The sequence below is a fragment of the Sceloporus undulatus genome, chromosome 3 (genome assembly GCF_019175285.1).
Source record: "Sceloporus undulatus isolate JIND9_A2432 ecotype Alabama chromosome 3, SceUnd_v1.1, whole genome shotgun sequence".
Classification (NCBI taxonomy): Eukaryota; Metazoa; Chordata; class Lepidosauria; order Squamata; family Phrynosomatidae; genus Sceloporus; species Sceloporus undulatus.
Window position 1 is genome coordinate 156542892 of NC_056524.1, and position 16512 is coordinate 156559403.

At 39.4% G+C, this 16512-nt stretch overlaps 1 protein-coding gene across 2 annotated transcripts; it reads left to right on the forward strand.

The window, feature by feature from the left end:
• The first annotated feature begins 1172 nt into the window (after window positions 1-1172).
• On the forward strand, window positions 1173-10566 carry LOC121926746 (pulmonary surfactant-associated protein D-like). 2 transcript variants are annotated; one of them, XM_042459971.1, is made up of 5 exons: window positions 1173-1330; window positions 3461-3630; window positions 4189-4287; window positions 6203-6286; window positions 9805-10566. In XM_042459971.1, exons 2-5 carry the CDS (start codon window positions 3471-3473, stop codon window positions 10179-10181), a joined length of 720 nt encoding a protein of 239 aa, XP_042315905.1. In that variant the 5' UTR covers window positions 1173-1330; window positions 3461-3470; the 3' UTR covers window positions 10182-10566. The 2 variants fall into 2 exon arrangements, with proteins under 2 accessions (XP_042315905.1, XP_042315906.1); XM_042459972.1 differs by having other exon boundaries at window positions 1175-1325.
• Window positions 10567-16512: the final 5946 nt, after the last annotated feature.

The window sequence follows — 16512 nt, forward strand, 5'->3', positions numbered from 1 at the left end:
AGACCGCCGCTTTGCGGCGGTCTGCCGCCGCTGCCAGTAGGTCCGCGGGGGAGTCGGAGCCTTCAGACGGCCCGACTCCCGCGCGGACCAAAAAAAGAAGCTCCAAAATGGAGCTTCTTTTACCGTCGCGTTTGCGACGTAGCGAGGCGCCAGGGGCGCGCTCGCTACGTCACAAGCGGCGTGACGCGTCTGGACGCTGTGCGTCCAGTACGTAAAGATGGCGGCGCCCGTGTGTACAGGGCGCCGCCATCTTGTACGTATTCAATACGTACTAGGGTTAGGGGGGTGCGGAAGCACCGCCTCTTCCTAACCCTAGTACGTATTGTATACGTACTATTTGGCGATCTGTAAACCGCCTATTATCCTATTTACCAGTCTTAGGGAATAAAGTCCCAGGAAACTGGCCCATTACCACTCAAACCTTAGAATGAATACATACTGAATGGTATACTGAACCATCCATAACTGAACAGAAGCAGAATGAGGATCCTGGTCCCACATGTCCTCAGATTAGTTCCTTTATTAAATAACTTTCCACATTCTGCTCAGCTCTTGGGTCCAAAACAGAGCTTGGAAAACCCCTGCAGGGAGTTTCTGGGGTCTGTAGTCCATAATAATTTTCCCAAGCTCTGCCAGAGTGGCACTCAGCTCTCTCTGAGGTAATCTTTATTGGCACATTACAGTCAAAAGAATCACGTGATGCTCGCTCTCGCAAAAAGCATAAAAAGAACTATGTGAAAGAATAGTTGAGAAATAGCAGCTCTTTTTCTATTCATCTGTATAACACACCCTCCTTTTTGTATATTGCAAAGAATGTTCTTGATCTATAGAGTCATAGCCTGTTCTGCCAGAATTGCTATTGCCTTTGGGACATTGTTTTTCAATAAAATGCAACTGAAAAATTGAATTGTATTCTGAGCTGGTTTGAAATGGTATTTGATACTCCCAGAAGTGTGGAAGGGGATGAGTCCATTCTTTCTTGGCAGTTTACTTTGCCAGTTGAAAACACATTGATCAATCCCCCCAAAGATATTTCAACAGAATATGTTGTATGCAAAGACAGTACAGGTTGAAGAGTTTCTATATTGCTTATACTTGGATGGGGAGAAGGCAGAATAGTGAGGGGGTGGGACCTGAGCTTTGCCCCCTAGAATTGCTACTGGAAGACTGAGTGGGCGGGACCAAAAACAGAAATGATTTTAGGAGCAAAGTAAAAAGTCCCTAATAGGTGGCTGTTTCCAATCAGGGAACTAAATCTGGACACACAGAATGCAAATTGGATCCCGAAAATAGCAGACTTTCAGGAAATCTGTGATCTAGTAGGGGTAAGGTAAGCAAGAGAAAGATTGATCTTTTTACAGTCCTCTGTAATTTCCTCAGCTAAATTCCCATTCAAAAGTGATTTGCAGTTGTCTATTAACCAGACAGACATATGTCACAATACCTGCAAGCATACTGGGCCAAACAGTCAAAGCAAATCTGTATTTAGAGGTTCCTATTTATTTCAGTGGCTCTTATTTCCATGTATGGCTGACTTTGTTGCCTAACTGATGTGTTTATAGACCATCTAAATGTTAAGATTTTTGTCATGCAACACCTGTAAAAAACAATGACTGCCCAGCAGAGTCTTTGAGATGGTATGCCTCCATGTTTTGGCCACACCAAATGGTCTTAACGTCTTCTTAAAAAGTTTTTTAAAGGCATTTGAAAATGTATGTGGAATGAGTTAATTGATTAATCCATTAACATCTATACAAATAAGCTTTATCGATACTGTAAAGTGATTTTAAAAATATATTTCAATTTTTGAAATTGCTTTTTTATTTCTCTCATTGGTTACATCCACACTGCAGAAATACCACTTTAACTGCTATGTCTCAGTGCTATGGGATTCTGAAATCTGTAGCTTTTTGTGTGACCAAAGCTGAATTTTGTGAGACATTTAGGCTTCTCTGACAGAGAGCTCTGGTCCCACAACAAACTACAATTACCAGAATTACATAGCATTGAGACATGACAGTTAAAGGGGTGTCAAACTAGATTATTTCTGCAGCGTGAATGCAGCCCACACAAAGCTTATACTGTATACTAACCATCTATTACCAAATGCAAAATTCCTCCACTTCACAAATGTCAATTTAGCTTCTAATACATTTATCATAACAATTGAACGCTGACTTCGTAGTTTTTCAGTTGTTGAAAAAAATTGGGGTCTCTTGGAGTAGCTTTCAATATCTTTCTTTTAATTTCAACAAAAAGCTACTTGCTTCTGAAGAAAACCTCCCATTGTTCCCTTTTCTGATTTGGAATGTAGCAGGTTCAAAGTTTTAAATCTCTGCTAACAACCATGTTAGGATCCAATTGAAATTTCTCATGACCACTTGTAACTGAGCTATTCATACTATCCCTGTTTGCATGATTTGTATCCCATCTAGTCAGTAATGGGTTTTGAAGCATGCCAGATTTCAGATTTCCACATTTGGGATGCTCAACCTGTATGTGCAATCAGTGATGTTTATGCATATTCACCAATCAACTCAAATTCACACTGGTGAATTACAATGCCATCAGTCAGATTTACGTCATCACAACTCATTATTTTGATTATTATAGAAGTTTGAATTCTCTTCTGAGCTGACCATGCAATGGCCAAAATCCCCCACTTAAAGAACTTCCTTGTAAGCAAGACAGTCTGCCTCCCCCTACAAACATCCCATTTCCACATTGTCTGAGAGAGGAGGATGAGCAAGGGCAAATCCAGCTATTTTTCTGTAGGTACGTATGTTGTAAATGCATGGTTTACATAGGTCTATTGAGGACTATTGACAATCCCTACAAATGCCTACAGGAAAATAGCTAGATGCATCTCCATTCATTCCCCACCTTTAAAAACATGGGTATGACTGTGTTGGAGGGCTGTGCTGTTTATAAGGTGTGATTTGGGTGGAGGACTAGCATTAGGAGACATATCTATAGAGATATAGCTACTTGATCTATGTAGGATCTTGTCCTATATGTTCACTTTATGGAACACTGGTAACTCCAGTTCATCACCACAAACATGGTTGCCTAAACAAAGATTTAAAAACAGACCTATAAGACATGAGTCCTCCAACTGGAGGAGGAATGAATCTGCTGGTTTCATTTTCTCATACATTCCGTTGTGTTTTTAGAAAGCAATTTTTTTTCACATCTACAAATGCATTGTGAATTTTGGAATTTATTTATTAAAAATGATTCAAAATAAATTCTTATCACGGGCAGATTATTTTGTCAATGTACATTACTAAGGTAACTTCAGAAATGCTCATGCTGTGAAAGATCTTTCATTGCTGCTTTGTGTGCCTTCCATTTGTTTTTAACTCGCGGTGACCCTAAGGAGAACTAACCACAGGCTTTTCTTGGCAAGATTTGTTCATGTAATCCTTTTAAAGTGATATAAATATTATTTCAAAATCAGATTTCCAGGAATGAATTCCCTTTGGAGTTTTGGCTATCTTCTCCTGGGAGTGGCATTGTCACAAACGACCAGTCCAGATCAATGCAGATGTGAAGAGAGAGCAAATATATGCTCTTTCATTCCAGGAACTCCTGGAATCAGTGGCCCACCTGGACAAAAGGGTGATCAAGGTACAATTATACTAAAGTTATTGAGATGTGTTTGCTAAAATATTGGGCAATGCCTGTAATAAGGTCTTTGATCAGGGACTAGATTTACTGGAAACCCATTCTGAGGAGGGAGTGAAGAGGGTTAGGGTCATGGCACTACTCCACTATCCAAAGCCAGAAACCCTCTCAAACAAGATTCCAGCCTGCCTTTGTCTTAGTACTATCCACTCTTACCAAGTACCTCTGTTGCATCTGTGTTAAAAACTGAGCAGATAGAAATATTTTGCCCAGTGACCTATTACTGATCCTTAGAGAAGCTTTGTGGCACAGCGGGAAATAAGCTGTTATTATTCAATCTGATTAAAAAATAAATAAAAACAAACTGCCTACGAATTATTGACTAATAATTATACAGTCCTGCAAAACTGAGAGTCTTACATGACCTTCCTTCTTCATTGAGATCTTGGGTTATTAGATTGATCAATTTGAACAATCACTTATAGACCTTGGGTATCAGTTTCTATTTTCTTCTTTTCATTTGTCCTGGTTCTTCTCATCCATCTAAACACTGATCACAAGGACTCCAAGGACCTCCTGGAAAAGCTGGACCTCCAGGTCCTAAAGGTGATCATGGACCAATGGGTGACAGAGGACCAAAGGGAGACCATGGAGGAAAAGGTAGGAGGCTAGATTGACTTGAAGTATTTCACTTGTGCCTCATTGATGAACAATGTGACAAACAAGGATGGAAATCTTTATAAATCATTCTTTCAAGGTTATCATTTTTCTCCTCAATGCAAGAAAGTCCTTGAAAACTGTGCAGTTTTGTCCGACTATTCACAATACAAGGAGTTGTTCACTGTCAAAAGTGCACATTGGTATTTGCACAGAAAACAATATTTTCTGCTCAGAAAGCAGTATTTTCTACATGGAAATGCCAGTTTCTAATTAGAAAACAGAATTTTCTGCCCAGAAATGCCCATCTTCAAACACATTTGTTATTTTCTATGGAGAAAACAGCATTTTCTATGGATAATATTTTTGTGTATGTGCAATTGTTTCCTGCACAGAAAAAAATAGCCTAACACTTTTTTCCCCCAGCAAATAAATCCTAATGACCAAATACATCTCATTGCAGCAAATAAATCCAGATCTTCAAAGAGACTTTTGTCTGTCCAAAATTCTCTTTGGCTGCATCTACACTGCAGAAATAATCTGGTTTGACACAACTTAAACTGCCATGGCTCAGTGCTATGGGATTCTGTTGTCTACAGTTTGTTTGCTTGTTTCAACAAACTACAATTCCCTGAACTCCATAGCACTGAGCCATGGCAGTTAAAGTGGGGACAAACTGGATTATTTCTGCAGTGTTGATGGGGGATTTGTCTGGGATTCACAATACTGAGCAAACCCATTGTTCACCTATCATTCTAATATGTATGAATCTTCTTTCCATCCCTAGTGGATAACCATAACGGGCATCAATAACACCAACACTGAGTTTGTTCTTTTTTCATGAAGACATGTTTGCCTAGGGACAGGTTGTAATTTTACTTTTTTTTTGTATTCTTCTGCCAAGTGGATAATTGAATAACAGACACCTCCTCCTTTTCTCTTCCTCCTTCTCTTCCTCATTCTTATCATTTGGTTCATAACATAGCACTAATATGAGTTCTTTAAAACATATCAAATAGTATAATTTCTGTCTATCTTATGGCTGCTCCTTAATCAGCTGCATTCTGCATCACCATTATCTAAGCAATGTGTGTCCTGCTCCAACAGTATGTACTCACAATTAACTAGGACTGTCTACACACATGGCCTATTTTAGAAAGCTGGAATTGTACCTAGTAGCTACTTTTGAGGAGAAAGAAGAATGAATTACACCAATCATCAATAGAGATGTAAACCTTCACTTGTTTTCTTCTTGCGTGCAAGAATGAGTAATTGGAAATGTTTTTAGCTGATGGGTGAGATTACAGGGATTTTTGCTTATGGTGCTCCCCCCCCCTTATTTTGGATATTTTCTTTTTTTAATCAACAACATTTGCACAAAAGCTTCTTCTCGAGAAAAGATAGTGTATTTGCACAAAATGGACTGTTTTCTGCACAGTGTGTTGTTTTGTTTCTATCTCAAGATTTTTGTGCAAAAATATAATACCCTCCTGATTTTTGTATAAATTATTTCTTTGCAAGATAAGTCCTGAAATGTAAAAAAGCTTGTGTTGGTTGACCATTAAAGAGTTGTCTTGATGTGTTGAGACACTTTCTCATCAAGAACGTGAAAATTTACTATTATTTATATCCCTAGTGTCCAGTTTCTCCCTAATTAGCAGGAATACAGTAATACATAAAGCCCATGGCTGAATCCATTTTTTGTTAGTTTTGTAATCTGTAGTGTTCACTTCTCAACTGTGTAAAATGTTGTACTAAGACACTTTTTTATAATAATTTCTGCGTGGAGGCTAATTATCTTTCAAGTCAAACTTGCAATTTTTAGAGGGGGGGGAATAGTTCCTTTAGCTCTCATGCTTTAAAAAATAATACTAATCAGGCAATGTTTAAAGAAGCATCTTATTCTTTTGTCATTTAGAACTTCAGCACCTTCAATCTGAGGTGACCACTTTGAAAGAACAACTAGAAGATTTGAGAAATGCTATCCTCAGAAATCAAAATGGTGAGAAAATGGAATAAACTAGGGTGTCATCCGTTCTGCAGAAATAATCTAGTTGGGCACCACTTTAGCTGCCATGGCTCAAAGCTAGAGAACTCTGGGAATTGTGGTTTTGTGAGACATTTAGACTTCTCAGTGAGAGAGCTCTGGTGCCACAACAAGCTACACAGTTCCTAGAATTTCATAGCATTGAGCCATGGCAGTTAAAGTGATGTCAAACTGGACTATTTCTGCTGTGCATATGTAGCCTGGGTTGAACTGGATGTGATGGTGATTTTGTGTTGTTTTCAGTTGAATACCCTGAATGTTTTCACTTCCATCTGTGAAAGACAAAGACAAAGAATTTATATGTTGACCAGGCACAACTGTAATCCAGCTGTTTCTGGCTCTTTAAACCAAAACTTTTGATGTCTAATTAATCCAGTTGGTTGATTTGTGATTAAAAGAATTTAGAACTCTGGCCCTGTACCCACTGGCCATTAAGGCAGGCATGGGGGTGAAGTTGGGGTGTAGCGTCCTCATGACACATACAGCTCCTTTTCATGCCCTGGAAAGGCCAGATTGGGGCCATGGCGTGTGGTTGCCATGGCCCCATTCCAGCTGAAGAAGAGGCGGTGTGCCACCCCTTAGGAGCTGTATGTACAGCCCCTCTGTTACTTTAAATTGCAGATTCAGTATATCATCTCAGCAAAAGAAGAAGAAACTTACCTTATGTATAGTAAGATACAAACAACTTTATCTCACTGTCCCTAGAACGCTCCCATCACGTTCCAAAAAGGGGGAATGATGAGAACAGGATGGGGCTAAGAACGGATCTTACCACACAGGGGAATGCCGCCGCTGCCACCAGACATTCTCATTGCGTTCTACATCCATTCCAGAGGGTGCGATTTTTGAAAAATGTTCAAAAGCATTCTCAAAAATTGCACTCTCTGGAATGGATGTAGAACATGATGGGAACATGCGGCGGCGGCAGCATCTTTCCCCTGTGTGGTAAGATCCATTATTAGCCCCATCCTGTTCTCATCATGCCCCCCTTTTGGTACACGATGGGACCGTTCTAGGGACAGTGCAATAAAGTTCCATGTTAGGTAGGAAGGATTGAGCTGAGGATGCCTGCCACACCAAATAAACCTCAGTCATGTTCAGCACTTGTATATCTTTCTTCACAGCCTGTAAAAATGACATTTTCGAGCAGCCTTTTCCAGATCACCCCAGCCAATGTGACCAGTGGCTCTTTTTAATCATTTTCCCTTAATTCAAAGTTGAAAGGTCTGAGTGAGAATCTTTCCTGACTGCCTGAGCTATGCTGGTGGATATGGCTTAATATAGGGTAGAAGAAATGGTACTTGTTAATAAGGATTTAAAGCTAATTGTCAGCCCCAGCTACAATAGGCCCATTTGAACCAATGGGCAGTTGGTCAATCAATTGATCTGTTCTAGTTCAACTAATAATTGGATTTGGAAAAAATAGTGAGATTCAATTTGCTGTTATTGTGTTAGCCCAGCAAATAGTTCACTATAGACCTGGGGATGCAAAACCAAATATGGAATGCAATTGGCACAATGATATAACTTTTAAAATATATATAGTTAACCATCTCAAAAGTAAAAGAAGATTTAGCAGCCATTTGGCCATTAGTACTTTCCACTGACTACAGACATAGCAATCAAACAAAGCCACAGATATACTCTGACTCCTTCCTAAATTGAAAGTCATCTGCTCCCCCCCTTCCCCTGTTGGTTTAGATTAGTTATGGTGTGTGTGTGTGTGTGTGTGTGTGTGTGTGTGTGTGTGATGCCTTGAATAAAAATATTAATGAAAATATCGATGCTCCCTCTAAGGTCGAAGTCCACTCAACATTGTCTAACTAGATGAAATTGTTGTACTATTTAACAAATGTGGCAAAATGCACGTTCCTCCCATTGATGAAATAGTGTTACCTATCTATATCTCTCTAGTTCAGTGGTTCTCAAATGGTGAAGCAGAACTTCCAGAGGGGGTTTAAGAGTTGCTCAAGGGGGGCTTGAGACTTGGAGGCTATGATCCCTCCTCCTCCTCCTCCTTCTCCTATTTCCAGACTTGTTCATGTGTAACATATACACATGCATTGAGCCAAATATTTAATTTACTTAAATAAAACTGTTCTAATTTGAACAATGTTATTTACCTATAAAATGTTAAACTATGAATATACATGAATGTGTGAAAGAAAATACACTAGATAAACAAAATATTTTTATTCATAGACTACAGTGAGTAGAGGTACATGACACCCATATGTAGATGTAAAGGGGATCCCAAGGGTAAAAAGTTTGAATACCACTATTCTAGCTCAAAAGATATATTTAAGACGATTAGCTGCCTTGAATCCTATTTTGGGAGAAAGATGAGATATAAATACCATACATTTTATTTTCTCCATAGCTGTGGGTTGGCGTGAATGAAGGGTGTCGTCAATATTGTATCCATTGGTAAAGGCATGAGATATCCCTTTACCAGTTGGAAGCAGCTCTGGAGTCTAGGAGGCCACATTAGTCACAGAGAACAATAGCTGGAAATGGATTAGAAATTCAAGAATTAGAAATGTTATTTTTGCCTGGCTGATGGATTCTAGGAGTTTTCATCCAAAAAGGAACTTTCACAAGCTCTGGTCTCTGTTTCTTGTGTTATTTGTCAGCTGAAAAGCACTTTCCTTTTCTTGTTTCTAATTTATGAGTGGAAACATAGGAGTTTATTATGTGAGATGGATCCTGTGCAGAAACAGGATTTAGAAATCCAGAAAAAACCTGCAAAAACCCAGACACACTGGGGTTAATAAACAATAACACAACATTAACCCGAATGGAAACTCAACAAAGCCCACTCCTTTTTTGCTTTTGGGATTTTCTGAAAGTAAAAAGGAGCGGGTTTTGTCTACTTTCTGTTCGGATTAATGTTGCATTAATACTCATTAACTTTTACGTCATGTGAAAATCAACCAGCTTTTGTGGGTTGTGTCCACTTTCTGTTCGGGTTAACCCCCGGCATCATCTGAAAATCTACCCATTTTTGCGGGGCTTTTCCCGTTTAAAATCAGTGTCTACACAGGATCTGTCCCGTGTGATAAACTCTATAGAGGGCTTCATGGCTTAACAGTCTTCTCTGTGGGGATTTCTCTAATCAGGGTTCATCTACACACTAGAAATAATGTAGTTTGATACCACTTTATGTGCTATGGAATTCTGAGGTTTGTAGTTTTATAAGGGTTTTACCCTTCTCTGCCAAAGTGTAGTTTGTAGTTTTGTGGTGCCTTACAAAACTACAAAATGCAAGATTCGATAGGATGGAGCCATGACAGTTAAAGTGGTATTTAACTCCATTATTTCTACAGTGTAGATGCACCCTGAGATCCACAAACTGCTGTGGAATGAAATACCTAACCAAATCTGGAAAACATTTTCCTGAAACTTTGCATGCAAGTTTTTTGGACTTCAGGTGACAGAAGCAAAACTCACTTACTGATCCTGTGTCCCCTTAGCTCACTTATTCCCAAATGGCAGAAGTGTTCATCAAAAGCTCTTCAAAACAGATGGCTCCCAAGGCAGTTTTGAGGCTTCCAAGGCCACCTGCTTCCAGGCTGGTGGTCAGCTTGCTTCCCCAAGGACTCCTGCTGAGAACTCAGCCATCCAGCAAATAGTCGCTCGACATAACAAGGCAGCATACCTGGGGATGAATGACTTGCAGTCAGAAGGCACATTTAAACATCTGAACGGTGATGAGGTAGAACACACAAACTGGGCAAACGAAGAGCCCAACAACGCTGGAGGGAAAGAGGACTGCATTGAAATTTACCTGGATGGCAAGTGGAATGACAGGTCTTGCAGTGAGAGACGGCTAATTGTATGTGAATTTTAATATCTCCCCTTATAGTTGAAGTCCTCTGCACAACTACAACCTTAAAATCAGTCATATTTGGGAATTCACAATGGGAACCCTGTAGCTGCTCCTGTCACCTAGGAGCATGAAGTGACCCATTTGGCAGAGCTTAGATAGAAGGTTATTTTTTTTTCTTTTTAAAAGAAGGAATATAATGACATGAGAGCAAGGGTGGTACAGTGGTTTGACTGTTGCACTAGGACTGTGGGAGACCAGAGTATGAATCTCTTCTTAGCTCTGGAAACCCATTGGTGACCTTACACAAGTCATACTCTCTTAGGACTTTATCACACGTGAGGAATTTCTCATAATTTCGGGTGAAAAGAAAGTGGGGCCAGAACACATTCACGTGAATTCGCTAGTTCAGCAAATTTACATGAATGTGAATTGCATTCGAACTGGCTTCCCATTGCCCAACAATAGCATGCCATTGCCCGAATTTGCGTGTGGTAGTCAATCACGCAATAACATGAAACCCCATGATTGCACTTGGACTGACTTTCCATTGCCCGAATTTGCATCTAGTGGGTTATCACGCAATAACGTTAAACCACATGATTGCATTCAGATTGCCATTGGATTATACTTCCAATTTCCCTTGTCTGATAAACTCCTTAGTCTATGATGAAGGAAATGCCAAACCATATCTGGCTAAATTTTATCAAAAAAGCCTTATCATATAAGTCTGTTTGAAAGCATCTTATAACAACAACAATGTAATAACAATCCACAAGTTAGCAATACTAGGATCATGCTCTGGGACCCAGTTTTTTCAAGGTTTCCTCAATTTCAAATAAGTTTTAATTTCTTAAAGCTCAAAGTAATTTTTTTAAAAGAAAATCTATCACATCAGATACAAGTATTCTCTCCAAATATTCTCAATGGTCTCATTTTCTACTTGCATGTTTGGTGAGAAATGTTCAAAACTGGGAACCACTTCTCCTAAATTTATCTCCCTATACAATCCACCCAGAACCCTAAGATACTCCAGGGAGAGCTTTCTCTTGGTCCCACCACCATTACAGGTTCATTTCATGAGGACATCAGTATCTGCCCTCAGCCTGTGGAATTCCCTTCACTGGCAAGCAACAACCTTTCTGGTCAAGAAGGCTTTTAATGAGCAACTCCAGGGTGGGTATGCTCCATAGTGAACTTTGTTACACTTTTGAATGATTTCATCCTTTTTGAAATGTAATGGTGTAAATGTGATGATTTCTTCGTGTTTTAATTTTGATTGTCATGTTTTTACCCTTTGTCAGCTGCTTTGTTTTCCATGCTGCGAGAAAAGTGGCTTATACATAAAACAAAACAAACAAGCAAACACTGTGACAGGATAATGTCTGAAGTGCATTACAGGAAATGATATTAAAAACTTCTGTTGCATATGTCTTTGCCTGTATCTTTTGTAGGAGTGAGTGAATGGGCAAAACTTAATCTTGTTCATTTCGAAGTCTGACCTCTCTGGGACTGCCAGGTTTTCCAAATAGCAAAAAGGGATGATCAAAATTCATGACATGTGGTGCTGACAATCAGGACGTGGCTATTAGCAAGTGTTAATAAACTGAAATATGAAATTCTCGGTAAAATTAGCACATCGTCCACACTCTCCAGACATATTATACAATGAACAACATTCTACCTTTATGAAAATCCATATTTGTTTCCTCTTTTGACATGTTTCCACAGTCCTGCATCTGTCTTAAACCTAAAAATATAAGTCTTGACAACTGTGGGGGGGAAACAGACCACTCTAAAGGAGTGACTTTAAGCTACCCTTTCTGAAGACGGATCGGGGCTGCAGCAACTGCACACCACGGCCCCAGTCTACCTTATTGTGAGCCGCCCCTTTTTGTGCCAACAAAAAGCCGGCTTTTCCTCCCCGCTATGACTGGAAGCTGACTTTAAGGGCTCCAGCAGCGTGCAGCATATAAACACTGCGCCACCGGAGCACCCAGAACCCAGCTCACGTCCAGGCAGCCGGGCAACTTGTTCCTATTGCCTAACCACCATCTAGTGTGTTAAGATCCAATGATTACAGTTACAATCAGGCTTCTATCCCACTGTTTAAGAACAGTGCAATAATGTCCTTATTTGTGTTTAGTCCTCAATTATCTCTCTTTCTCTTGAACTGAGACAAAAGGGTTGGCCACCAAATCATTGGTTAAAGATTAACATGGAAATCACTCCCCCCACCCAGGGTCACACAGTATATAAATACCTCATTCACTTCCATACCAGCATTCTCTGGACCAGATTAGTGGGTGGTCACCTAGTTCAGGGTTTACTTAGATCACCTGACAGTTTCTGTCATAGAAGATTAACAACATTTGGCCATCTCTGATATGGAGTATTTGATTAATAATAATAATAATAATAATAATAATAATAATAATAATTATTATTATTATTATTATTATTTGCATCCTGCTTCTCCCTGTATTGGATTGTGGCAGGTAACAACAAACATAAGAACAATAAAAATAGAACACAACAATTAAAAAGGCAACCTATCTTCTGTCTTTCAGTTTGGTGTTATTGCGAACATAGAATGAGAGTAAGATCACAGCAGGACAAAAATGTACATATAAATGTGTGAGATTAACTGCATTTTAAAATTCTTTTACCCTGGGCATTCAACCCACATGTATAGATAAGAGCCACTATTTTTACAACCCCTTCTACAACTTGATATAAACATTTTAGAAAATTGGGCAGATATGAGGTACGATCTGTGGGTGATTTTAAAAAACATTTTCCTTTACAGATGTTGATCTATACTTATATGGGAAGACCAAATGTGTGTCCACTCGGTATCTAAAATGTTTGTTTTCAGTTCTGATTGCCAAATTGAATGAACAAATTGGCCCTTTCATGTGTATGTTCAAGTAGGTGTTTGTTTATGCTTGCTGCAGTCCCGTTTTTGTGAGGTTTATCTTACTTTAAATGAAAGATAGCAACCATGGAGTTTCTTCCATTGACATAAAGCCTGAGGCAAGCTGATATATTTGAAATCAAGTGAGGTTACTTGGTTGAAGGGAAGTTTTTTAAGTGTCATTCTATTCTCCTCCACTTTTTAAGTGTGTATTCCACCACAGAGCAGATCTATGATAACAATAAACTCTTCAGTGTTTCCATTTTTTAATTTATGGGAAATGTTCATAAATCTGAAATGGAGAGTGCAAGAGAAAGTGTTTCAATATTAATTTCTTGATTAAAACCCAAGCAGATTTTTCTTTGTTTTATTCAACCACTGTTCTAGTACTGACTTCCATGTAACATTTAGATGCTGCTGCTCTGTTTTAAAGTTAACCTTTGTATTGCTGCTGCATTAAATGTTGTCTGTGTTAATGCATGTACAAGAGTGTTGCCCTTCCTATGCGGGGACGTGTTAGCATACTCTACACACACACACACTGAATATATAGCTTCAGCTTTTCATATTTTGTTATCTAGAGCCAGGCATGTTTTTTGAGGTCATGATGCCCTTTGGAACACTATGGGAAAGGCATGCTGACCTGAAGACCTGTGGGGGATCTAAACATCACTAAATAAAGGTTAAATGGGTTTTCTGATCATTCCATTTTCTCCCCCCCCCCCCCCCGGCTCTCTGCATATCGTCTCATAGTAGAAACTGTGTGATTCCCATTACAAAGCAGTTACGGGCCACATTTCCATCTTACCTTGGGCTGTGCCCCAATTTACCTTTCTGATCCATCCATTCATCCATGGGTTGTTTCCACTCCATTCAATGTATTGTTACTCCAAGGTTAAAGCTATCAGTTGTTCCAGAATCCCATTGTCGATTCCCTCAGAAGCTATTAAAAACAAACAAAACAAACAAGCTTCATTTATATACCACTTCATACCGCCTAAGCAGTGTCTAAGCAGTTTACAACTGTAAGCTAATTTGCCCCAACAGTCTAGGTACAGTTCAGGATAGCACCAAGCATGCCTCGAAACTAGAAATCAGATATAAATATTGGCCCCACACTGTGACAATTCACTGCTACAGACTGAAGCTCTGTCACAAAGACCAGAGCTCCACTCTCTATATAGCCCTCAGATCCCGTCTGAACCACTCCCTGTCTTCCATGAAACAAGGACTGGTAATTATCACCCCTGCTAACTTCTGATTTCTTGCTTTCCAACCTTTCATGTCTATCTTTCTGATAGCTCCATATGGTTCTTCAAGGTGCATTGGTTTTGTGTGTTTGCATACCCTTTTGCACATTTCTAAATAAAAATGTTTATTCACCAAATATTGCAGTCTTTCTGCAGTTAGTACTGGTATACATAGTTGTAAAAGATTTTGTAAGTTACCTAACCTCTCACAGGCCTTCTGTTAGTTAATAACATTTCCCAAAATACAGTACTAAGAAGATTCTGTTACTGTTGGTGGGGATTCCAAGTCCCCCCACCTACAGATGCAGATTTTATATCCCGGTGCCATGGTTCATATACAATTTCTATTAATGGAGTGTCCAGCTTAATTTTAGCAATAGCTTTCCATTTACATACTTACTTCAGTGGTTTCTTTTTATTCATCAACAATCCACTGGACTCCCATATGGCCAGATCGTCTCTGCAAGCCTAGTGTAAATACACAGAATCAGTCACAATTAATGTGGGTTGCTGCTCTTTAGTTGTTCCATTAAGCTGTTATTTCCAAGGCGGTTAGCTCACCATACTGGGCTGAATGATAACAACCGGGACTTTTCCATTCTTTCAGGACTTGCATGTGTCCATTGATCCATTGAGCTTTAATACATATTGCTGCTGGAGACTTGCTTTTTCCTGTTACCTTGGATGTGGCTGAAAAGTAATCTGTATATAAGATAGCAGCATATGCCTCATTAGGCTGTTTCTGCAGCAAGAAATCTTTCTTTGCCTGAACATAGACACTCATGTCGGAAAGGCAATCTGTGTATTCTCCAGCATCAAAGCCCAATTTAACCATTGTTTATGCAATGCTTTGCTTTCATCGACTGCAAAGTCTATAATCTTGTCATTATTCTTAATGTTGAATAAAGGTCTATTGGCTGACCCTGGACTATATTATCATCAATCAAAGTAGCCAGATGAATTGCCAACAACAGTTTATTTAATGATGTGTATTTCAGTTCAGCATCCTTAAAGACATATGACTAAAATTTTAAAGGTTGCTGATACACTGCTGTCTTGGGTATAGACTGTACCTTCATTATTGGTCAAGTTTCTAGCTACCTCATTTCCAGTGCAATAGCATCTGCTATAGCCATCATTATGTATGTAACATCATTTCCAGCTGCCATTTGGGCTAAGTTCCAGCTATTTTTTAAAATTTAGGTGTAAGTTATGGGGTGGGCTCTGAGAGGTTGGGGAAGTCAATCACAGCATTTTGGCAGTTTTTGAGACCTTTGGCAAGTTTTCAGGTGAAAAATCTCCTCACCCCCCCCCCCCATTAAATTTTGGGGGAGATCAGGATGCTATGGGTAGAGGCTTCAAGGTCTGCCCTTAGGGATGTCTGGGTTGCAGTTTGTCCATCCCTGTTATAAGCGGGGATTGTGAAGGGTGTTGTTGTTAACTGCCTTCAAGTTGATCTTGACCTATGGTGACCCTGTGATGAGTTTGTATTTTTGCCTGTCCATGGAATAATAGAATCATAGAGTTGGAAGAGACCACAAGGGCCATCCTCAGCACTCTTCTCCAGCACCACATCTCAAATGAATCAATCTTCTTCCTATCTTCTTAACTGTCCAGCTCTCACATCCATACAGGGTAATAGGGAATACAATGGCTTGTATGATTTATCTTTTTTGCTGAGTTGTATAGCTTTGCATTTTAGGATCTTTTCTAGTTCTTTCATAGCCACCCTCCCCATTCTTAATCTTCTTCTGATTTCCTGGCTGCAGTCCCAGTTCCTATCAATGTTTGATTCCAGATATGAGAACTTTTTTTACTATTTCTATTTCCTCCTTGTCTTATTTGGATTTCTGTAAGTTCTCCATTATCATGATTTTTGTTTTCTTTATGTTCAATAGTAAGCCTGCCTTTGCACTTTCTTGTTTGATCTTCAGATGCAAATACAAAAGGGTTCCAATCTTGAAGGATAAACTTCCATATTAAATCCTCTAAGCCTTCCATTCATACTTTTTCCAGCCTCCACACACACACACCTTCCCTTCAAATGTTGTTGAATTCCTTTGCCATCTTCCTGCCCAAACTGTAATTTTTCTAGGTGGGGGGAAGAAGGGAGAAGTTAGTCCTCTTTCTCAGTGTTTGTTGCAACACTGTTTTTCCAGCCCTTTTAAAAAGTTTGGTTTGCTTTAAC

Coding starts and splice junctions, on each gene's coding strand:
- LOC121926746 (XM_042459971.1), top strand. CDS start 3,471: ATGAATTCCCTTTGGAGTTTTGGCTATCTTCTCCTGGGAGTGGCATTG. Junction 3,631..4,188: donor TGGACAAAAGGGTGATCAAG/GTACAATTATAC, acceptor ACTGATCACAAG/GACTCCAAGGACCTCCTGGA. Junction 4,288..6,202: donor GGGAGACCATGGAGGAAAAG/GTAGGAGGCTAG, acceptor TTTGTCATTTAG/AACTTCAGCACCTTCAATCT.